The sequence below is a fragment of the Poecilia mexicana genome, unplaced genomic scaffold (genome assembly GCF_051168715.1).
Source record: "Poecilia mexicana isolate PSO_F unplaced genomic scaffold, ASM5116871v1 scaffold_5, whole genome shotgun sequence".
Classification (NCBI taxonomy): Eukaryota; Metazoa; Chordata; class Actinopteri; order Cyprinodontiformes; family Poeciliidae; genus Poecilia; species Poecilia mexicana.
In genome coordinates this window covers 26923061-26948300 of record NW_028263374.1, presented here as the reverse complement: position 1 = coordinate 26948300, position 25240 = coordinate 26923061, and the positions used below count along the sequence as shown (strand labels likewise).

Genomic DNA, 25240 nt, shown 5'->3' with positions numbered 1-25240 from the left:
GGTTAAAATTAGACAAATAGATATTTTGTCTCTATGCAAGGGGGTCCAAAGACCACATACCCACCTTCTTCTTAATCATTGTAATTTTGTTGTATGTAATATGTTGTATTAAACATATTCACACAAATCTGGATTGTTTTTAGAAATTATCACTGAATATAAGCACTATTTAATCACAAACACATAGAGGTTTTCCAACTCAAGTGCTACAAATTTTAGACCTATGCATTTTTTCTCAGCCTTTGGGTCACTGGATTTTTACAATACAAAGGTTTGTTCATATATCTATATTCTTCCAAACAACAGCTTAAAATATTAATATTGTTGAATATTACAGAAAACAAGAGAGACTGGAACCTCTTTAGATGGCATTTAAAAGTCAAAAGCCACTTTAAATGATTTATGAAACAGTTGAAGTGATACCAAATCAGCACATCTTCAGCAAATTTGTCTGAGTCACTTATTCAGACACATTTATCCATTTGTCTGAATAAATGAAAAAGAAAAAGAAACTTTTAGCACCTGATTGTTCTTAGTATAATATGTAAAAATAGTTATAATTTAATTGATTTTAGTCCATTTTTGATGCTGTAAGAAAACTGAAAAACATCAAATATGATCTGTTTTCTACTGCCATATTAATTGACAAGCTGTCCTACACTGTGTACCTAATAATTGAATAAAAATCCTTGTGCTCTACATTTGTCCTCATTTAATCCTTTTGTGCATAGTGGTTACCTCCTGTGTTATTTGTTGAGTAAACACTGACTGTGGTTGTTACTGAAAAAGGGAAGTCAGATCAGCAGAAACATTATTGGTTAACAGAATCAACATAAGAAGATCAAGAAAGCAATCAGCAGGAAAACCATGAAGAAAACCATGAAGACTGCATGTGCTGCTGTCGTTCTGCTGAGTCTCTTCTCAGTTTCCCAGCCGGCGTCGCTGGCCTGTGAGGTGTTGCTGCAGCCGGTAGACCAACTTCAGGATGCAAGTATCTTTCACCTTTTCACAGTTTATGCAGCTATTTAAATTTTCTGAAATATTTTAAATACTGCCATGTATTCATGACAAACTGTAAACAAACAAAATTACCTCTCTTTGTTTCTTCAGATTCAAGGGACATGGTACTTTGTAGCTGTGTCTTCATCTTACTGTTGGGTAGTAACAGTGCTGAATACCTTGGGGGCTCCAAGTCTTCAAATTGATTTTACCTCAACCAGCAAATCAAATGTCTACGACATGAACTTAAAAATGAAGATGTAAGTTTTCTTATTTACTTTCAGCAGTTATGAAATTAACCTACAGTCTGAGTATTTGTCCTTGTATTTCTACTTGACCTGATTAGCCAATGATTTTTCAAGTAATTCAAACAACTTCTTAAACTAAACAGAACAATCTGTGTTCCTGGGTCCAGGGGTCACAATACCCAGTTTTATTTATTTAACACCAATTCACAACAAACGTGTCGAGGCGCTATCAACAAGAAAAAACAAAACAAAAAAATATTAAATCATACTTGCATTCTAAATTATCCAACTTATCAAACAGTACAATAAGGTCAATTAACTATTCAAAGTAGTGTAAAAAGTTCCTATCTATGGAAACCCAGCAGATTGCATTGAGTCACTGACTTTCAGCATCAACTTCTCCTAGTTGAGCATCCAGCAACAGCAGAAAATCACTTGTGTTGTAATGCTGACTTTACAGCAACCACTGAAACCGATCATAGCGACAGCAGAGAGAAAAAAACTCCCCTTTAACAGACAGAAACCTCCAGCAGCATCTGACTCGGTACAAGCGGCCATCTTCCATGACACGGTGGGGATTTGAGACTCCCATTCCAAAGGCTTTTTTTGTTATTCCATGTTGTTTCAATCCCTTAAAAATGTTTTTAAAAAACAACATTTTCCAGCTAGCTTGTGTCTTATAGGTAACTTATTCAGTCTGATCTTTACTTCCCACTTGAGGCATTTGATAAAATCATGTGTTCTGAATTTTAAAAAGGCAACAACATACTTAAAGTCACAGATTAGACAACTTATTTGAATAGAAAGGTGTTTGCAAAAATAACAGGGAGACCTTTCTAAAATTCATGTTGCTATTATCTCTTTTTCTTTTGCTGTATTTAATTAGTTCTGGCCTTTTGCCGTCCTTATTTATCATTTTTTGATGCAATCTGAATACGCAAACAGTTTTGGTTTTTGAGACTGAGGACTTATTTGTTCATTTTGTTAGATATATAAATTCACAATAATAAAACTTAATGCAAAAAAATTTTGTGACCCTACTTAAATGTTGGCAAACTGTGTCAAGCCGGAGTGAATGTTTGTTTGGTGAAAAGGAACAATCTTTGTGTCTTGTTTTTAAGATTTTTATATTGTTTGCAGACATTAAGCACATGCAATTGTTTTCTAGATGTCCTAATTTTTTTATGAATGTCTTGCAGTGCTGGGCAATGTGAAAATAACACTGACAAGGTTTTCTTGGAGACGGATGGGATATCTACAGCTGATAGTAATGGTAGGTGTGATGAGCTGAAGTATCCTATTACATGTATGTGTATCTATGTGTGTGTGTGCATGTATGTGTAAATGTTGCATAAGAGAGAAATTGTCTTTTTTTCCCCTTGACTTTTCAATATTTCGATCTGGATTAGCGAAAGGGATTTCACATTACCAAATGGTTCTAAAACTGCTCATCTGATGTGTTTAACAGGTCCCAAAACCAATGAGAAATGTTTGCTTCTTCGCACTAGCTGTGCTGACTGCCTCATTCTGAAAGATGACAACTCTCCTGCCAGTATCTTGTTAATGTTAAGTAAGTATAAGGTTAACATAACTAAGTAAATGACAACTAAATTTGGCTCTATCTGGCAGTCTGCACCTGCTACCATTAACTAGCTACTGATATATGCTTTTTAATTAAATCAAGTGAACAAAATTCAAACAAACCATTTTTCTCAGTTGGTCCAATGGTGGGGCTGAAAGGTATTACTCAAATCCAACATCTAGCAAATGTCATTACTTGTCTTGTTTTTACATTGTGTTCATTTTACACTCAGCTTATCTTAACACAGATTTCATCTTCAATAGGCAGGAAACCAACTGTCACAGATGCAGAACTGAAAGAGTTTGAGGCACAGGCAGACTGTCTTAATCTCTACAAGCCACAAGTCCTTAACACCGATCATAGTGAGGTTTCATCCTTTCTATTGCTCACATTATGCATTGTAAGAATGATATAAAAAATTATATGGATTTATTCCATGTAAATGGTGAATTTGCATTTGTATAACATACAACAGTCTCTGGAACGTATGTATTGACTTTACATACGTTTTAATCTTTCATTCCTTCCTTTTGCTTTTTGTACAGACTGCACTTCCTATAACACCACGATGGATTCTTCACAATTCGAACGAGAATTTCCAGAAAGAATCAAAACCATGTTCTCAGGGATCTTCACATGTGTTACGGATAAAGTTTTGTACTATCCCCGTACTGTGCTTGGATGGGCTCAGAGTGCCTGGGATAGTATCTGGTAAACCAGGCGTTATGAAAAAAAAAAAAAAATGGAATCAATCACTCATGTATACTTTCTCAAGTGTGGAAAATAATGGCAGAACTTGTTGCAATCCACACAGTGTTTAAAATCTGTTTCTGGCTTAAGATTTAGGATATACCTTTCCAAATACCAAACATTAAAAATCTATTGTAGCATCTGAATTACTGTCCTTATCCTTCACAAACACATTATAGTAATTTATAGCAAAATGATGATATGGCAGGTGGAGGTGGCACTATGCCCGCTAAATAAATAACTTTTAAGGATCTTAACTCACATTTCAAAACTTGCACATATACAAAGGCTCAGTTTGGTAATTTACATGTAAATGTGTTAGTGAATAATTAAAGAGAGTTGTTCAAACTGTTATTTTGAAAAAAAAAATCTCAATATGTAATATGTCAATCTCAGAGCTGACATATTACCAAATATAAATCGAATCTGCTAAGATTTTAAAATGGCGAAACCCAATAATTCATCTGTGACTTTGAATAAATGTAATAAAAAATATTCAAATCAGACTACAGAGTTATGTGTTATTTATAAAATTAGAAATACTTGAAAAGCTGTTGCAGTGGAAATAATCTTGCCATTATGACTAATGGGATAAGTTTGGCCATTAATCTTTGTAAAACAACAAATTTTGACACGTTTTGCCCTACCAAACAGAAACTTAAACACAAGATAAACAACCCTATTAGTTTTTTTTTACCTCTTCGAGGCAAGAGCTATGATGGAATGCTGTCTTGATCTTGGTGTCCCTTGGAAGATTGGGTAAAATCTAAAATAAAAAATAAAACAACGATGTTTTAATACAACCCCTGGCAAAAAGTATGGAATCACCAGTGTTGGATGAGCAGTCATTCAGACATTTCATGCTGTAAAACAAACTCGGATCAAAAACATGACACAATATTAAGGTCATTCCAAAGTGCAACTTGTTGGCTTTCAGGAACACTCAAAGAAATGAAGAGAAAACATTGTGGAAGTCAGTGAATGATACTTTTATTGACCAAACACAGGGAAATAAATATGGAATCACTCAATTCTGAGGAAAAAAGTATGGAATCATGAAAAACACATAAACAAAAGACCATTCAAAATACATCACTAGTATTTAGTTGCACCATCTTTGGCTTTTATAACAGCTTTTAGTCTCTGAGGCATGGACTTGATGAGGGACAAACAGTATTTGGTGCCTACTCTCTTTGATAGCAGTTGCCAGATCAGCTTTGCAGGTTGGAGCCTTCTTGTGGAACATTTTTTTCAATCTCCACCACAGGTTTTCTATTGGGTTGAGATCTGGACTATTTGCAGGCCATGACATCGACTGAATGTGTCTTTCTTCAAGGAATGCCTTCACTGTTTTTGCCCTATGGCACGATGCATTGTCATCTTGGAAAATCATTTCATCATCTCCAAACATCTGTTCAATTGAAGGGATGAGAAAACTGTCCAAAATGTCAATGTAAACTTGTGCATTGATAGAAGAATTAACCACAGTCATCTCCCCAGTGCCTTTGCCTGACATGCAGCCCCATATCATCAAGGACTGTGGAAATTTGGTTGTTTTCTTCAGGCAGGCCTCTTCATAAATCTCACTGGAACGGCACCAAACAAAAGTTCCAGCATCATCACCTTGTCCAATGCAGATTCTTGACTCATCACTGAAGACAACTTTCATCCAGTCATCCACAGTCCATGATTGCCTCTCCTTAGCCCATCGGAATCTTGTTCTTTTATGGTTAGGTGTCAATGCTGGTTTTCATTTAGCTTTCCTGTATTGAAATCCCACCTCCTTTAGGCGATTTCTTACGGTTCGGTCACATACATTGACTCCAGCTTCCTCCCATTTATGCTTCATCTGTTTAGTTGTACTTTTTTGGTTTTCAAGACAAATGACCTTTAGTTGTTTGTCTTGACGCTTTAATGTCTTTCTTGGTCTACCAGTACGCTTGGCTTTAACAACCATTCCATGCTGTTTGTGTTTGGACCATATCTTGGATACAGCTGACTGTGAACAGCCCACATCTTTAGCAACCATGCGTGAAGGGTTACCTTCTTCAAGAAGTTTCACAATCCTCTCTTTTGTTTCAAGGGACATTTCTCTTGTTGGAGTCATGGTTCTCGCCACTCCACTTCGTCCAGCAGCCCTCCAAGGTGTCATGACTGCAGGTGTTTTGAACTGCACACTAACGGGCACATCTAATCTGGGGCAGGTGTCCATTTAGGGAAAGGAAATAGACTGGGTGTGTCCTTTTTTCTACCTCCAATTTGAGTGATTCCATACTTTTTTCCTCAGAATTGAGTGATTCCATATTTATTTCCCTGTGTTTGGTCAATAAAAGTATCATTCACTGACTTCCACAATGTTTTCTCTTCATTTCTTTGAGTGTTCCTGAAAGCCAACAAGTTGCACTTTGGAATGACCTTAATATTGTATCATGTTTTTGATCCGAGTTTGTTTTACAGCATGAAATGTCTGAATGACTGCTCATCCAACACTGGTGATTCCATACTTTTTGCCAGGGGTTGTATGAATGATGGATTACTTTCTTGAACCTAGCATTAAGTAGTTTTTCTTATGCATCTTTATGCAAGTCTGCTTACTCTGAAACAGTGTACTTGTATTTAATGTGCTGAAACTACAGCTTAGGGAAGTTCAGACTACCATAAACACACCACAGCTACTTTATTAGGACCACTTTGTACCAAGTTGGACTCCCTTTTGTCTTCAGGAATCCCTTAACATTGCTGGCATAAATTAAACAACTTGTCAGAATTACTCTTCAATTATTTCCCCCCATATTGACATGATACTGTCACACATTTGTTAGAGATTGACTCTATACATATGAGGCTCATCACACGTTGCACCACATCTCGTGGGTGCTCCATTAGATTAAATTCTTTGTGTTATGACACTGTTCAATGAGTACCACTGGTGTGTTTGTATTTATGCTAAGCCTGCGTCTCATTAGTTCACTCTTTTTTTCCTGTTTATTCTTGTTCATTTACTCCTTGTATTTAGCTTAATTTTTTTTGCTCTAGTTATTAGATCAGCATCTTTACCTTGGCTACAGGTCATTTCCTCAGTTTGTGTTTACTTCTCTTCTGTACACACTGATGTGATTATTACAATTCCAGACATTGTGGCACTATACTTAAGATGTTAATTTGCAGTGCAAACATACATAATATTGGCTAGGCTATGGAGGGCACACAAGCCCCATTTGGTTGTGTATCTTCCGCCTTGTAAGCATCATATGTTGACAGTGATATAGTGCAGTGGTAATTTTATTGTTTGTCAAACCAAGCATCCTACATTAAAAAATCAATAAGCTGCTGCTTGCACAGTGGTGATATTTTATATGCAGGTAAAAGAAGTGCAATGTTCAAAAACCTGAAAGTTGCATTTTACAGTTTATTCATCCAGATTGGCAAGCAGCAAACACAATTTAACCTTTCTATTGTTTCTTCCTTTTCTGGAAAGAAAAAAAAAACACAACCACAGACCCACCCAGTGCATGCTGGCCTCTTCCCTATACCTATAGAAAATGGCCCCACTGCTTTACAAAGGCAAATAATAAAACAAACAAATAAGTTAAACAATAATTAATCTATAAATAAACCTTGTAAGTGAGCCAAAAATTGCAGATGGACACTTAAAAAAAGGACAAAACTATGACCCACAAATTAAAATTTTTTCACAAAAATGTCAGATACAACACACACAAAAAAACTTTTTCCCAAGCCCTAATTTTCTTTTTAATTCCATGGTAGGTACAACTACATCCATTTATTTACACTAAAGCAGAATGTGGTGTACTCAAATCTATTTTTGTTACCCATCAGCCTTGGATGAGCTGAGGGTAATATGGTAATGTTGTTCTCTCAAAGTGTGACACTGTGATATAGAAAGATGAGACAAGTGTTAATCTTTTTTTAACATCTGGCAGGAAGGTTGATTCTTCCCCTGCAATGAACATACTTCATATACAATACTTCATACGCAATACTTCAGGTATCATTGAGTAGCTATAATAGCTAGCCCTCAGTCTGGGTGCATCACAAAATGGAAATAATATTCCTTTAAACTGAATGAGAATTCTTTTAACATTATGAATTTTATCAAATGACAAAATCTATTCACAGATGTCTTTTAATTCTCTAAACCATATTTGTTCTTTTAGTTAGTGCTTCAACTCAAATACCTTGTCCCTTTTTCTTCAGATCTTTTGTATTTTTAACTATCAAAATAAAAATATGTGAATTTGCTTTGAATTATTATTTTAAGTTTTTTTTTTACAATTTGTATTCTGCATAAATAAAATATACTTTAATATTTAAGTATTTTAGCTTTTAAAATGCTAAAATATTTTTATATTACATATTCTGTTGTTTTAACAGAATAACAATATTTTATTTCTTACACTAAAACTCCACTCCAACTACAAAACTGAAAAAGGGTGTAGTGCTCCTTTAATGCTGTGTCTCTTTACTAAGCTTTACACAAAAGCAGCCATTACTTACTCACGGTAACAATATGGTTTATCTCGTTTTTTTGTAATAACTTACAAAGAAATCTGTATTTTATAAATAAAGACACCAAAATAATGTCCATTGTGTGAGAACCGTTTCAAAAAGTGCAATACAACAATAAGTTCAGAGTGGATTCAGTAATCCTTCAGCTGTTTCTCAGCTTGTTCTACCAGCTCAGCTAGTAGCTTCAGCTAGTTGACTCTTGATTCAATAAAGAATACCAGTGTATATGCAAAAGGATACATTTTCACTGACCTGTGATATAGAAAAATGAAACACACTTGATTCTTTTAGCTTCAGGTTTATTCTTCTTCTGTGTGCCCAACCTTCTTTATAATACGAATGCCACAGGCCCCCTCTAGCGGTTGTATGTGGAATCGCACCGTATAACTGAAATACAGTAACGCTAAATAACTTACCACGAGAAAATAAGGATGGAAAAAGACAATAATGTAGGGCCCGAGTGCCTGTTTTCATACTTAGTGTTATCATTTCCTTATAACTTGTTTTTTTTTTTACCCCTCTACTCTACACTTTTAATTATAAAATCTAGCTGAATACAACAAATGTTTTCAAATGATGAGGCAATAAAAATGCTTTTTATTAGCTGCTTTTATTGCTGAGAATACATTCAATCTTTGTTAGGATCTTGGGTTGTTTTGGTGTTTTGATTAAATAATCCTAGTTTGATTATTCTGTATTCCTTAGTCTGTTTCTTTGACTAGATCAGTTGTTTCTGTTTTATTTTAGTTCAGTTCTTCTTAGTTATTCCAGTTATGTTTATTTCTTGTCTCTATTTATTTATTTGTTCATTGTTTATGTATGTTTCTTAGGTCTAAGTATTTAGTGTTAGATTTATTTCCTCATCCCATGTGTACTCCCTTGCCCCTAGTGCCATTTTCTCTCTCTCCCCTCACACCTGCAACCCGTTAGCTCATCAGCCCATCTCTTGTTCCTGTATTTACCCTCACAGTATTTAAACTCTTCTCTTGTTTGCACTTCTTGCTGGTCCTGTTATTTCCCCCTATTTCTTCCCTGTGGTTACTGGTGGAATTTTTCTTGGATTTATAGTTTTTGTTCTGATCTGGATCCTGTGATTTATTCATTTATTTTTGTAAGTTTCTTTGTTTTTCATTAAATCTTTCATCATGTTCCCAGCTGCTGTCTGCATTTTGGTCCATCCTCAAACACACTCATCATGATCATTTTTTCAGTTTTCTTCAGTCAAGACCAAAATAACTTAGCAAAGTGGTTTTCTTTCACTTAGGAAAACATGCAAAACTCTGTTGAAGTTTTGGATCTTGAATGACTTATACCAGGGGTGTCCAAAATGTGGCCCATTGTGGCCATTGAAATAATACTGTTTGACCCACAAGTCAATGATGAAGAATTCGGCCAACAAAACAGAAAACAATTGATGACCCCAAAAATTTAGAAATTGTTTGTTTTACTCTTGATAAAGCAGTGTGAAGCCCTTCTATGTTTTGGAACTTTAATGATCTACAGATTTAATAAAGGCTTTGTTATTGTTGAGCAAGTAAAACTTAAAGAAAATTAAACTCTTGAATTGTGTGCCCCTCCATTAGTTAAAATGTGCCAGTTTGGATACCAGCTCATAGCAGTTGTGCTTGCCAAATGGAACATTTTATATGTTTCCAATTTTTTTATACCTTTTAATTAATATAACCAAACATTTATTGCAACTAAATATTATAGGAAATATTTTGCTGTAGCTCTTTCTGTCGGTGATCGGCTTTAGGACCCAGGTGAGCAGCAGCCTGCAGACACCGGTTGATGCGATGCTCCACTCGGTATTTCACGTCTAATAATCTCACAAAGAACCGCTTTTTCCCAAAGCACGTCAGTCAGCTGGAAACTCAGTGGCTGTGACAGAAAACCTTACAGTAAGACGCCAGAGGGCATTTTGAAGCTGCTTTCTTTGTCGCCCCGCACCGGGGGGAAGAAGAGCCTCGGTTTATCTCACAGGCGACAACCACCATGAGCCAGAGGTTCACCGTCTCCAAGAGCGGCGGCGACCGGCGCCCCTCTGACATCCAGGGGGAGGTGAACCAGCTGTTTGAGGGAGACGAGCCCTCAGCCTGCGGTGCTGCTGCTGCTGCTGGAGAAGCCGCTCCTGCTGATGGCGAGGATGTTGTGGTGGTGCTGAAAGGTAGGAGAAAACCTCTTAAAAAAAAAAAAAAAAAGAAGAAAAACTGACTTCATTCTTCTCAACGCTGCTTGTTAGCTGGTGGCTAGAACACTAGCAATCTTGCCTCCCTCCACATTGTGTGTGTGAGTGTGTGACTGGAATCCGTAATGAGCTCCGAGGGCACCGTCTGGTCAACAACAGACAGAGGCTCCAAGGGGTGCAGATGTGCCCTCTATGAAACATCTGCATGAGCTTTGGCTGTGATGAAACAAACTGGCTGTATTCTGTTTTTTTTTTTCTATTGTCTGATTATTGCAAATGAGTCTTGCAAACTACTGTTTTATGACATGCAGAGATAATTTTTGGCAATTGCATTTTTTTGTGTTAGGACTTCCTGCCTCACCAACATTATTGTAACTGCATGCTCTCAAATTTAATTTGAGAGATCTGCACTCATTAGGGTTTCACCTAACTGACAGAAACTGGACATTTTTTTGTTTCTGTTATATTGCATACAGGATAAGGAATTATGTTATTCTATTGTTATTGTTTCTTTGCTAAAGAGAATGTTGGTGATTATTTAGTTTATGCAGCACACAGAAACCCCAGTTTCATTAACAGGGCCGGACTTGATTTATATAGAATGAAATACTGTCATTGAAATTATTTTTACACACATCTTTACAGATTTCAGCAATTTTCCATCCCGGTCCTCTGAGTAGTTCCAGTCTGGACCTCTGTGCACCAGGGCCACAATCCTTTCACTAGCTGTCCTTAGTGAAATAACCAAGGTCCTGCCAGTCATTGTGTGAATCGAAAGCAGCAGTGCAGAACAAATAGCCTCTGAAATTCCCAGTGGTTCAGGAACAGAAGCCCTTCGCCATTATTAATGATTAGCATTTAAAAAAGTGCAATCATTCGGGTCCAGTCAAGTAGAAATAAGGATTTCAATTTCTTCATAGGAATCCATACATTTCATACAATAGCTGACCTTTCAAAGGTTAATACATTAATGACTTTTCTTACTAATTGCCAAAAATCCCCCAAGATTTCTTGTGCTATTATGTTTTAGTGTTTTAGCCTGAGTCATTCAGTCTCACAAAGGCTTTTATCGGTATTAATAAAATGCTATTAAGCTCATAACTTAATTCCCCCCCCCCCTTAAACTTAGACCTGTCATGTGTGAGTTGTGGTAAGTGTATCTCAATTGCTGCTTGTTATTTACTATATTTTATTTTTTAAGCAGTGTTATTTTTTTCACATGAACCAATGTATATTTTAGAAAATTCACCAAGGGCTAATTTGACCCTGCTTGGGCTTTTAAAGGGGCAGTATTATGTAAAATTAATGTTGTTATGCTATTCCATCATCAAAAACATAGCTGCAGTGTTGCCTTGATTCTGTCATCTGTTTGAAAAATCCTTTAATCTCCATGGCAACCACTCAGCTGTGCAAAATGCTTGGTGGGACCGAGCGCTGCCTTTGAGGCACAACTCCTCCTTGGAGTTTCAGTTTAGCTACAGAGTAGCCTTCCCCTGCAACTCACCATCTCTGCTTCCTCAGACTAGCCAGAAGCTATTAGCAAACACCTGGTGGAACTGCACATCTGTGAGCTCATTATAGGAGCCACTTCTCAGTGCAACTCTGGTAAAAACATTGTTAGTTAATAAAGGAGCAATGTTGTGATGACCTCCTCAAGACAGAGTTTCAGAGAGAGCTGGAGCATTTAAAGATACAGAGGCCGAATTTCAAGGTGATACATTACAATGTCAAATTTCTTTTAAGGCATATTTGATCTATATAGTATTTTTATGAACTTGATCATGCTACAAAATGACACTATGTGCCTGGAAAATACGTAATACTGCTCCTTTTTGATCTGAATAATAAAAAAAGTACAACTCCTTTGATAATATTTAAGAATTTCTGGTCAGAATGTTTTACAAACAGATTATTATTTCAGTCACCATCTATAATTTTGACTTGGATTAAGTGTCTCTGTTCAACTCTACAACAAAAGTTGTAGAGTTGAAATGTTGGCAGAAACAAGGCGCTAGCTCTTTAAGGCGATGTTTGATTTTAGATTCTCATAAATGTGTGCCAAGCACAGCAAGTAGATAATTTTTCAGTTCCCATGTGGCATAACTGATGAGTAATTGAAGTATTTTTATGTTTATAAGAGGTTATCCCTCTGTTATTTTTCTGCCCAGTGTGTGTGTTTTCTAGTGGTTTCTAGAGAACGGCTGAGGGAAATTGATTTACTCTTTAAAACGCTCAGAAAGTTCTTTTGTGAATGCCTGCGTGTGTGTGTGTGTTTATGCAGCCTATTTAGGACCTTCTCTGACATATTGACTAATCTTCTGAAGACCCATGGGCCTTATGGGGTCCAAAGCCCTGTCTTGACGCTTTGCAGAAGCCAATAGCATATAGGGTAGTAGCATCATGCCTCGGTATTTCAGCTTCCTAAACTGCATTTTCTTCAGAATATTTTACATATGATGTACAAAAAAATCTGGAAGAAGGTGAAGTTTCCAAATAATTTGGAGTTGTCTTCCACAGAAAAAACTGCAAATGGTTAAATCTGTGAATACTGAACCGTGAATCGGTGGGTCCACTGTATTGTGACAGACCATATTTGGTCAGTTGTTTGAAACAGATTTCTCACTCATTGATTTTTTTTTTTGTCTGATAATCACATACACTTTAGTATTAGCAACTTGAGCTTGTTATTAAAAGATCACACATGTTCCAAAAGAAAACAGTTATGCTATAAATGCAACTTTACTTTCTTTCTTAAATCAGAAAAGGGGATAATGTTGCATTGCACTGTCAAGCGTGCTTATCAGAGTCAAGATTCTGTCCACTTTGAAACACACTGACAGCCACATTGTGGTTTACCGTTAATTCAAAAATTGTTCTTGAGTTTAGATTGTTTAGTCTAATAAATCGTGACTTCATGGTGTCATCTGACTGGTGCTCGTTTTCTGCTAACATGACCTTGCTCAGAAAGGCACCAGCATGCTTGCAAATGTCATTCATTAGAGCTGCTCAGGGAGAGAATAAAGTCTTTAGATTAATTGTCCATTTCTTTCCTTCAGCCGCATAATTGCCTTCATAATGCTTCCTCAGCATTTTTTATATAAAAATGTCCCAGTGTGATGAACAATCCTCTGGACAGAGAAATGACAGCACTGGTCAGTAAGAGCAAATCTCACCATATGTTCAGACTCTGGGTTCTTTCTAGATGGATCTGTCTAATAAACACAGTGACTAGTGGAGAAATAGTGCCTCTACATCCTCTTTGGTGGTTACCATGGTGATAAGTACATCTTTACTGAACTTGTCACACAAATGGACTTGTGGAGAGGTGAAAGCACTTAAGACTGTGAAAGTGCCATTATGAAATCAGTCTCTTTGATTATCTTATTTTCTGCTTTGTGTGGGCAGAAGTTATTTTGAAAAGTTCAATGATAAAGTCTATTATGTACATCATTTACTTTCTGAATGAGTCGTTTTAGAAGAAATATCTTATGAGTTGGAATATTTGGCACATTGAGATGGTACATCAGCTGCTTCTCATTCTGCTGCTTTATTACTGAATTGTTGTGAGAGTAAATTATGGTAATAGATGTAGTATTTGTATAAATTTGCCTCAGATTGTCATGATGTGGTTCGTGAACGACCTGAGTGCAGAGACCTGCTGTGGCAGAACTGAGTTTCTTTAATGGTCAACATAAAGGAAAACATGGGGGAGGGGATTGCAGAGGAGCAGGTCGTAGGGTACAGGCAGTGTAACAGAAGAATCCAGCCATAAATAATGAAAAAGTAGGAGCTTCGATACTGCAGCAGAGGTGGAAAATCAAACCAGAAGAACTAATCAGATGAGATGTTGAACAGCTGCTGCAGGACGAAAACAGGGAAATTGAGGGACACTAATTAAGTCAAAGCTGAACTTTACTCAAAAAGATACAGGTACAAGAGTGCACATAGAGCAAAAAGGAGAGATGCAAGTTTTTATGTAAGTACAAGTACAAAAAATTGCTTAGTTATCAAAAAATAAATTTATCAATTTTGTTGATAACTTGGCAATCAAGTTATCGTTTGGTTGCTAGGATATTCTGATTAGTTTTTTTTAGCTAGTTTAGCTAAATCAGTGTTTGTTGTTTTGGTACAAATAATGTATAGTTGGCCAAATTAATTTATTCTTATCATAACTGGTAGACAAGTGCAATGTTTCATTTCCCCATCATGGCCTGGTTCCTCGATCCTGATTTTATTGATCGAGGGGAAGGTCAGAGCCAGAATGGCTGAAGCAAAAGAGAAGAGGCTCAACTTACATCTGACTCTTTGTCTCTGATCTCAGAGTCATGCAAAGAAAAAAAAATCTGATTGATTTTATAATGTGGCTAAAACTATGTTGTTTATGGAAATGTATCTCTGATTTTGGTTCAGCTGCTTCCAAATATCACATTACACAACTATTAAGCTAAACCTTTCAAAGGCCAGTTGTGTTATTGATAAATTATTACCTGGTTGCATTTAAACATATATTGATTAACATGATTAGCATACAAGTAAATTGAAAAAAAAAGGTGTGTTTTACTATATACTAAAATGACAGTAGATCAGACAACTGTACTCTCTTAGCTGACGCAATGCTGTCAGAATTTAGACTACAACGTTCAAGTCAACAAATTGAGGCAATCAATTGTCCACTGTCACCACCTGGTGGCAGGAGGAGAGATTGTAGGATTGATTTGAGTATACAGTGCATTTCTATATAAATAGATATTGAATGTAATTGGTGCTGTTTGTATTGCAACATGCCCGAGGATGACTTACAATACGAGTTGGTCCTGTTTAAAAACTGTATTGAATTATGACTCTCAGTTTCTTTATTTAGCTCCCTAAAACAAACCTCTCCTTTTTTCTAGGCTTCTTGAACAGATTATTACTTGGAAACATGATTGCAGTAATTTGTCATTAAGAACAACGGTTTAGTCTCGACCTCACTGTTTGGGTTTGTGAGCATAAAGGCCAACCTGGCTGAGCTTTAATCGTTTCCAGTGTTTTGTTTTGCTCCAGGCAAATGCTGTCCTGTAGAGGATGACGCACTATGGGAACAAGGTCAAAGAACAACAACTGTATACTCAGGAGATGATCTAATGTATTTGGGTTGGAAATATGCATCTTAATAATGTTGCCTTAAGTCTAGAGAACAGAGATGAAAAATAAAGTGATTGTTGAACTATTTTTAGGTTTAGTAGTTTAAATACTCTGAAGCAGCATTTGCTTTGGACTTGCATCATTTGATCATAAAATCTTGATATGTTCTTAAAAAGTGTGATATTTCCTAAATTTAACCAAACTTTTTGTCCCCCACTGGGTGGAAACAATTGTTTTCCGTCATAAAAGAAACTTGGCTAACCACTCAGAGGATTGTTTGTGTGTCGACACAGCTTGATGGTTAACACAGATATATTGCTACAAAAGCCCATTGTGTATAACTGTTGCTCTTGTTTCTTTTTCTATTGTAGGAGTCGGATGGGTGTTTCCATCAGTTCCGACCTGATTAGAAATTTCTATCGAGTTTCTAATCACTTAAAAATTCTTCATTTTCATGAAAAGAACACTGCATACAACAATAACAAAGCCATAAAGCACTTAAAGAAAAAAATATCTCAGGGTTGAGGACATGCCATATATGGTCTAAGAAAAAGATTACACAAAGCTACTGCTTAGCGTAGGAATTTATTATCGGTCTGATTTAAATTTACAAGTATTTACTGACAAGAATCATACCTAACAAACTGAACTATCAAAAACATAATCTACTTGTCCCAAGTTCATAGGGGCTTTGGAAGAATAATAAATGAACTTCTGACTGCTTATCATTCAGCTAATTCAGGCATTAAGAATTGTAAGACCCTTCAGAATTTTATCCCGACTCTACTTATGAAAATTTCCTCATCGTTCTGATTATCTAGCTAGCTTGTGGAGATTGGGGAAGGGAAAATAGAGGAAGTTCAGTCAATATCTGTGGCTTTGCATCTTACTGTCGGAAAACAGTCACCTCGTTATTAGAAGCATCTCTTTGGTCCTGACGTCACACATTGCTAGCATGCTCCAGTGTCAACCATTGTCTGTCTTTGGAGACTTAGAAAGTAGGTAAACGTTATTTTCAGCGTCATCGCTCTCACTTGCAGGTGTGAGAGCCGCATGCAGGGCTGGCTGACGCGGCTATCAGCACGGGGGCGAATGTTTTGGCAAAATTTTCTCCATGTTAAAATGAAAATGCTGTATCTTCTCCTCCAGAATGTCAGGAAAAAAGCCAACTAACAATCACAAACAGTTTTTTTTTGTTTTTGCTTAAACAATCTGATGTCCTGCTGATCAGCCTGGGTTTGCAGATGGTACAGTCTTGTTAGTCAGGGGTCTAAGTAAACTTCTTCTATTTCTGACCTCTTCTGATGGAATGCTAATCAGCAAAACTCTCAGTAACCTGGAGGTCAATGTCAGGTCAGTAAGGGCAGCAAATCAGAAGCCAAAATATACTGTAAAAAATGTTGAAGTGTGTTGAAGTCCTCAAGTCACCTCATCCATACTTATCAAACCAGAAGACCTGAAAAACTCATAGCAAATCAATTCTGTCATGAGGAATAATAAAAAAACAAAACAATCTGTGATGACTTCCTGCAGATGGAGTTTCAGAAAGAGCAAGAGTTTTAAAAGAGAGATTTAATTTATGAAGTCAAATTTCTTTGACTTCATACATGAAAGGGTAAAACGTCCAAGTGGCTGAATACTTATAGGCACTGTAACTTTAGCACCAATAAGCAGCAGATTATTTCTTCCTTAGTTGAGTAACTGGTTAGTAATATACCTTGACATTACATGCCTTAGCTTCTGCAACATCACTCACCCTGTAATTGCTTTTTTCTCTGTCCTCTGTCAGCAGAGAAATCATGTACTGCAGATCAATAAACCCATATGCTATTATTTCCTCAGGGTCTGAACGCTGTGTAGGTGTATGAAGAAATGTGGTGACATTGGTCAGACAGCAGAGGGCAGCCACCTCATTGGTGTAATGGTGGATTAAGAGTTGCACAGTGAGGGTCTTGGTGTTAAACTGAAACTATGCTTGCTAAAATGTAAAACTATTGACAAAACATAAAACGCTTGCATTCACCTTTATTTAAAATAGATTTTTATATTTTTCTTGCATTCTCAAGACGTGTCAGACAAACCGAGAGGTGGAACCTAAGATTAATTGCTCTGCAGCAACCGAAACTTGTGCGTTTCTTTGTTGGGTCAACAGGGGGCAGTTGTGGTACTTAAAACAAGTCTGCCAGTGGATTCTCACCAATCTGAATCATGTGGGAGAAAAACCTGATATGAGAGAGGGATCAGGAACCCAATGAATTACACAACAGTACGTGTCGTGTGGATGACGGGAGGTGCTTGTTAAGCATATGGCAGGAGAGAGGGAAGGTGTGGGTGTGCTTTTGTTTGTCTGGAGGACGAAAGCAAAAGGAGCAGGACACTGAGAGAGAGGAAAGAAAAATAAAATGCAGAAAACCTTCCTTAGCCCGAAAATCCTTGTGATGTTATGTAACTGTGTCTGCAAACAGGGGAAGGTGTGTGTGTGTGTGTGTGTGTGTGTGTGTGTGTGTGTGTGTGTGTGTGTGTGGGGGTGTGTGTGTGTGTGTGTGTGAAAGACAGTGTGTGGTGGGGTATAATTGATGGAAAGAGACAAAATCTTCCTCACACAGAGCCAGGCTGCAGGGCAGAGCTCAGTGACGTTAACAAAGGAAGAACAGAGCGGATGAGAGAAAACATCAGCAGGAAGAGGTAGAGCATCGTCGTCCAGCGCTTCCTCCATCGCAGGTTCATGGCTTTTTTCTTCAGCTCCCTGGCCTGAAGAAAAAAAGGCCAGAGTGAGGGAAAAAAAAGGCCTGAAGCAAAAAACTTTATACTTCGGTCATGTTTAGGTTCTCCCAACTACTCTCATTAATATTCCATATGTATTTTAAATGATCATTCTTATGCTTCTTTATCCTATTATGATTTTTTTTAAATTCATACCAAAAGAAAGCAGAAACATTATCACAACAAAATAGAGAAGCCTAAGTTGTGGTTATATTGTAGTGAAAAAGCCAAAACCAAAGAATAAGCTGCTCCTATGGATGGATGTTTAGTCAAACTAAACTCCCTGTAACAATGTGCATCCAAAGGTTGAGTATGAAGTGACCAAAACTACTAAAGTTAGCTGTTTATGTTGCCTTTTTATTTGAATTTTGGTTTGAATTGTACATGGCATCTGTCACTGTTAGCAATTTGTTATTTTACTTATTCAACCTGTGGTACTGGCCTTCCCTGAGCTCAGCACCATCAGTTTCTGAGGGCAGCCAAGTCTCTGCTGACTGCTCTTCCTGTTGCTAACAGCTGATCCCAAACAGGATGGGCCACAAAACTTAGTTGTGTGAGGAAAGTGGGACAGTCATTTCCAGCCACAGATGTGCTTATTTACGTTTCTGTTGATGTGAAATGAAGCGTTGACAGGTGGAATGATTAATTTTAGAAGGTCAGTGTTATTTAGGTGATGTTGGTTGCCCTAAAAAAATACTTTCTTCATGATCTGAGAGCTACCAATACTTGAGTTATTTTGTGTTTGTGTTTGTAGTGCAGCCTTCATCATCTGAGGCGGTGCTGGCAGAGAGCAGAGGCCCTGAGATGCAGGTCATGGATCCCCATGGGGCTGGACTGGTATTCAGAAATTATAGCAGGCCTTCTGCTCCCACTGGACTGCTGTTCTCTCTGTGCTCCATCAGAGCCTGCCTCCCTCCAGCTGGGAAACACTTTGGGGCCGAGAGTTGTGCTGGAGCACAACATAGGTTGAGTTTGGAAAAAGTGAACTATGCAATAACATTTCAGTTGTATAACAAACTGAAAAAGTTGCTTGTCCCTAGATTGGATTTTATGTTAGGAATTTTGTTAGTATTTTTAGCTGGCAAGCTACCAGGTTTGTTTCTATTGTATGGCAGGAGGCATGAGGGAGACAGATGTGAGTGGTTCAGTGAAGCTGCTCCACAGTTTAAAAGGTTCTGTCAGGCTGCTGCGGCTGGCTGGATGAAGAAACTTCCTATCAACGCTACCAAACATGGCCCTGCTGTGGTGCAATGTCACACAGGTGACTGCGGTGCTGCCTTGATTTAAATTCCATTTTTTAAGACTACTTGTTTTGCATAAACTGTTAGACATCCAAACGCTTTTAAATCACTTGCACAGGGATAGTAGTTCACCTCACATTGTCACTCTACTTTTTCCCAAGGCCCATATTATGACAAACTGTAAAGTGGCAACCCACGAGCTCATTCTATCCAGCAAGCAAGTTAATAACTTATTAATAAAACAAGTCCAATCTGATACCAGAACAATGTTTTGTATAGAAAAGATTATTAACAGCAATGCCTTTGCCAGTTTGAGCATGTTATCAGAAATTTGACACTGAAAACTTGCCAATATGCGTCCTGGAGCAATGAAGGATGCGACAAGCGCTGAGAATAGAGTTGTGCATTTTATTTAATCCCAACCATCATTGTAATTTCAAGGTGCTCAGTTAGGCCTGTCACTGCAACAAATGCTGCTGGATGATAAATTGTCCCAGAAATTATTGTAGTAAACAATAATATTGTTGTTTTCAAGTAATATAATGGCAATGGCTTAATAATATTATAGTGCAGAAACATATTCCCAAAGATCAATAAACTTTAACTTGAAACATTTAACACTGGAACTGGAAGATATTTAAAATATTCAAAATAAATAAAGAAAACAACAGAAACAACAACTATAATGAATGATGAAGTCTCTGTAACCAACCAGACTGAAGATTTTGGTAGAAAGAGAGAAAGAAAAGAGAAAAACTATAAAAACTTCAAATGGAAATCAAACTTGATTTAATTTATCATGCAAATAATTGATTTGTTGCTCCAGGGCTATGTGCAGCATCACATTTCAAAGGAATATGTGGATGCTATCTTCGGTTGGCTAAATATGTCAAGTGCTTGGTGACATTATATATTTTACCAGCTGGATGCTAAACAGAGAGGGGGTCATTGTGGAAAACCTGAGTTAATTGCTATCAGTATCATCATCACAATATTCAAGGTTGTGATTTATTAAAACTGTACAGCGGTAACTGAAGGTCAGTTTACCTGGATGTAAAGCCTGCCTGGTTTACTTCCAGGAAAGCTTCCTGTGAGCCTGTTTTGTAGTTCGAGCAGGAGTATATACTAACGTGGGAACCTGTGACATTGATTTCATAAACTGTACCGCCTCCCTGGGGTCCACCAGGACTCGACTTGGAGGCTGTATGAAGCCCCATTTTCTGTGACTGCAAACTCCTATTATGAAGGATTTACATATTTATACACTAGTTTCAAAGAAATCACTTTGCGCCAACGATTTAAGCACTGTATGGACTTTGGAAACAGATCATGCAGAAAATGACTTGATATATTGTAATTGCCATTTTGATATGGAAACATATTTGCTTCAACTGTAACTTAGTGATTTCGACTTTTAAACACCACCTTAGTAGTCATCGGTGATGGACTTATGCATATCATGGTGAGCAACAAGATAGACTGAAAAATGTCAAGGAATACAGCAGCACATTTGACATCCATGGTAAAGATGTGGAAAAAGCCTAAATGTACATTTGTCTTATCATTGCAGTAGCATAATCCAACTGAAAGGTAAAGGTGTTTTTCTTACCGTATGAATCCTCCTCCACACTGAACATGGTCCCAAGATTTGTTTGCCTTGTTTGTCTCAGCTTGACTTCTAATTATTGACTGACTATGCTTTGTCCAAGTTTATGTCAATAGCTATTTTGTTGTAGCCATAACCCTAACCCTAACCCCTTACTTGAATGGCATTTTCTGTTTGTCTTTTCTATTTCTATTTTATTCTTCTGTGTTGCATCATGTTTATTCTACAAGGAAGCCGAAATATGTGAATTACTAAGTGGTTCTTGATACATCCAGATTCAGGTTCACAAAAGTAATACAGTAGTTTAGCAATGTATTGTGGAAAACTAAAGATAAATGACTTTAAAATAGTGACTTGATTGAGCTATAAAATGACACTATGTGCCTGGAAAATACAAAATACCCCCCCTTTAAAGTTGGGATTACGTTTTCAATGCTTCTATAACCAAATATGTCTTTATTAGCTGAGTCTCAACACCTCAGTGTAGCACATCGTTAACTACTTCCTTCCATATTTAAAAGACACAAAAGGTTGTTTAGATGCTTTGGATTGCTAAACAAGGCTTTGAACTGGCATTGCTGCAGTTGGTCAGGTCAAGGGTCATCAAGTTTTTCTGCCCAAAGAATGACTACCTGAAAATACTAAATGACCTGAATGTTAAATCGCACAGTTTCTTCCTCCCTGTTTCGGTGGGCATATTCCAAGATAACAATGCCGGGATTTATCATGCTCAAATAGTGAAAGTGATTCGAGGGGCATGGCATTATATTCTGAAAAATTAATGAAATTTATAAACATTCTGCAGAAACTTGTAGAATTTTTTTATTTATAATCTTCCCCTAAATCAGAAATTGTATGCTAAAATTTTGACAACATTACTGCCATGCTTTCCTTTTCCTTCCTTCATGCAGTTCTTCTTAAGGAAGACCGAGTTTATTTAGAAAACTGACTGTTGTCTATTTTAGAGGTGAGCAGTAGGAGCTGAATATGGTCTGACAATTTACTAATCCTCTCCGTTTCTGTTCCTTCTGTATTGGGTCTTATTTTCGCCGCCTTTTTTCTTGTCTTTATGACCTTCACTTTAACTGCCTGCCAAAGCTAAGTGCCTCTGGAGTTGCTGTAATGACGACTATTTGAAGAAGGCACATTATGGTCCCTTTGGTCCGCAGTCATTTGTTTTCTCATCATATGCAATTTATCCACCAGGTAAACTCCAGACATTACGCTGCCTACATGCTGCATCATCTGTCTTTTTCACAAGCCCACCTGATGGGTATTCACTGTCTGTTCTCAGTCATTTTAAGCAGGATTTTCACAGATAGCCCCTTTTCATCAAGTCCTTCCTCTCCTGGTGTGATGTTCCCAAAGCCTGAAGCTTTTTTGCCTGTCTGATCCTCTGAATAGGTGCTAAAAATAACTAGTGCGTAAATAGATGTTTGACTGGCCTGCTTTGATAATGGAGAGAACGATAGCTGGACTGGGATTTAAGAATTTGGACGTGTTCAACTGAAGAGCGCACTGATGTTTGTTGGTTACAGCAGCAAGGATCAAAACTATCCCAGTAAATAAGGTGTGGTAAGGAGAAGTGAAACATTGATGTCTTGGATTTGAGCTTCATAGCACACTCTGTTTGTCGGCTGTGTGATCTAAAGCTAGATGAATCCCAAAAAAAGACTTACTAAGACTCTGTCTCTCTCTCTGCCTCAATCTGTCATATTCTTGGTGTGTTGTTTCCATTCTTCAGTGATCCTTCTTGATTTCTTTCCTCCTCCTTGATTACGTCTTTTTGCCAGTGCCCTTTCTCTGTATTTTTGACTCCCTCTCTTTACTCTCCTCTATCTTTCTGTCTCTGCCCACCCCTTCAGTCTTATACCCTCTCTCCCCTTGGTTTTGGTGCATTGCAGTGGCTCCAACACCACATTGGAGACACAACTGCCTTGGCAAACGAGGTCTCCCTTTCTCCCTTGCATTCACTTACACTCACACATACCCGCACACACACACACCCCCACACACACGCCTACATACACTTGCTACTTTCTTTTCCCTTAATTTATCCCCAATTTTCAGTCTCTTTCACTTTCTCAGACTCTATCAAGGCTCACGGAGAGTGAGAGACAAAGCTTTTAGAATGAGCCATGCAGAAACCTCAACAATTTCTATTCAAATGAGCTGCACATGATTTTAAATAAAAGGCACAGTTCATTGACCTCATTCTTGCAAAGCAGATGGGCACATTTCTAGAGGCACAAACTTTAGACACTATGAATCTCAAATTGTTGCAGGGGACCTTATTTCCTGTGTTCATTATGGACTGCTGTATGATTTCTGAGTAATGGAGACATTGCCCTTAGAGACTTTAAAGGCTGGGCTGCATTTGATGTCAAAAAACGTACCTGTGTAAACTATCATAAGACTTTAGGTCATATTTGAGGCATCAGTCTCTAAAGTTCAAGTAGAGAGTAAATGAATAGTTAATGAGGATTTGCATGTTAATGTTCTGTTTTCATTACTTTTAACAAAGTTTCCTTGATCTATTATATTAAAGCATTTAAATGATGGTCCTTATGTGTCATTCTTTGACAATGACATCATCGTGCTTTGTGAAAGTATTCATGCCCCTGGACCTTTTTCCACATTTATTCCCAGATTTAAAAAGTGCTTTGTGCATTTGTATTCATTTCTTTCTTTACTCGGATACCCCTCTAAACCCATCTGAGGTAACCAATTACCTACAGATGCCACCTAATTAATACACCTGTGCATAATGTGACATCAGTACAGATGGTCTGTAAATGTCAGCTGCATTTGCACAGATGTTGGAGAGCATTAGTGAATAAAAAGCATCATAAACACCAAGGAACACAGCAGACAGGTCAGGGAAAAAGTTTGAGAAACTTAAGCAGGAAGCTGATTCCATTTTTTAAAAATGCAAAGAGTATGGCAGGCCTTCTGATTTGTCCTTCTAAACTGAAACATCAGGTGCTGGTGAGCATTGATCAGAGGAATGCTTGACAGAGTTGATGGGGTGAGTGAAATACAGGGCAAACATTTTAGAGACAAGTGATTTTCATGCTGATATTGTTTCTATTGGTACAATTTATTGGTATTTATAAGTGTCATCATAGGTCTATCAGGAGGACGCTAATAAATTTCTCTTGTACGTTCCAGTTTTTATGATGCATTTACAATGCACTGGTGCAGAATTAATTTGAGTTATTACTAATGAAGGTGAAGTTTAGCTAAACTAAACACATGTAAACTAATGCTGGAACAGTCCAGTCATAAAAATGTTGTTCTTTGTCTGTTATATAGAAGACACTAAAATCATGTTGGAATTGATTCAACAATTGTTAAAGGCAGCTAACATTTAATAGACCCTCTTATAAACAATTTCTCTGCAAGGGACTGAAATCTTTGTCTGTGGCAAATGTTATTCTGACCTAAATCAGCAGGATTACACTTTTCTTTGCTGACATCGGTGAGGATATATTAAGTATGGAAATTAAAACCCAATTGTTTCACTAGATGTCACAAAGAATCAAACTTTAATTTTAGTTAGTATTATTGAAAGATTTGCTTAACATTTACAATGTCCTATAAGTGCACTAATGTTCTGAAAAATCCTCATTACAAAGGAGCTTAATGGTAAGCCAATCAATTAAACGTATTACTGCAAATAACAAGAATACAGTCATTTTTTGAAAGGACAAGGAAAGCACGCAGCATCTATTGGGCGGGTTTCCCTGTTTGTTTCAGACTTTCTCAGAACAGTTGGCAGCACATTAGCCTATTCATGCCACAGAGGCATGCAGGATTGGATAAGGCAAGCCCAGTGCGAAGCGTTCCTTGTTATATTCAGAGGTATTTATGGCTTACTCTCCCAGTTGTGAAAACCCACCACAGAGGCTGCGATTTAGAATTCCATGCATGCGTTACATAATGCCTTTGTCTTTCATGCTTGAACTCCTCTCCAAGCACAGACATAGTTTATTAATGAAGGGATTGCATGATTGGGGGTTGGTTGTCTGTCTGTGTATGTGTCTATGTTTGTATTTACAGCCATGGATAACGGTGCATACATTACGTGTGCATGTTTCCTTGTGGACAATGCATGTGCATCTGCAGCTCTGTATGTGTGGATTGCAGTGGACTGAGGATAAGATGCGTGACATTGAAGTCACAAACTATGACTGATGACCAGGGTTT

The 25240-nt window shown here is 37.4% G+C and overlaps 2 protein-coding genes across 3 annotated transcripts in view; both read left to right on the top strand.

The window, feature by feature from the left end:
• The first annotated feature begins 843 nt into the window (after window positions 1–843).
• LOC106932890 (uncharacterized) lies at window positions 844–4085 on the top strand. Of its 2 annotated transcripts, XM_015011833.2 has the most exons (6): window positions 853–987; window positions 1111–1259; window positions 2447–2520; window positions 2716–2817; window positions 3093–3191; window positions 3375–4085. In XM_015011833.2, the coding sequence occupies exons 1-6, from the start codon at window positions 868–870 to the stop codon at window positions 3542–3544; spliced, it is 714 nt and encodes a 237-aa protein (XP_014867319.2). In that variant the 5' UTR covers window positions 853–867; the 3' UTR covers window positions 3545–4085. The 2 variants fall into 2 exon arrangements, with proteins under 2 accessions (XP_087861941.1, XP_014867319.2); XM_088005815.1 differs by lacking the exon at window positions 3093–3191 and having other exon boundaries at window positions 844–987.
• A 5785-nt stretch (window positions 4086–9870) lies between these two features.
• Window positions 9871–25240, top strand: part of slc12a5a (solute carrier family 12 member 5a) — a 146510-nt gene continuing 131140 nt past the window's right edge. Inside the window, exon 1 of the mRNA XM_088005814.1 lies at window positions 9871–10276. Within this exon, the coding sequence (XP_087861940.1) occupies window positions 10105–10276 (172 nt within the window). The 5' untranslated portion in view covers window positions 9871–10104. The remainder of the gene's footprint in view (window positions 10277–25240) is intronic.

Excerpts from the sequence above, each read along its gene's own strand:
- LOC106932890 (XM_015011833.2), top strand. The coding sequence starts at position 868 with ATGAAGAAAACCATGAAGACTGCATGTGCTGCTGTCGTTCTGCTGAGT. Across the intron at positions 988-1,110 it reads CGGTAGACCAACTTCAGGAT|ATTCAAGGGACATGGTACTT; the intron begins GCAAGTATCTTT and ends TTGTTTCTTCAG. Across the intron at positions 2,521-2,715 it reads ATCTACAGCTGATAGTAATG|GTCCCAAAACCAATGAGAAA; the intron begins GTAGGTGTGATG and ends TGTGTTTAACAG.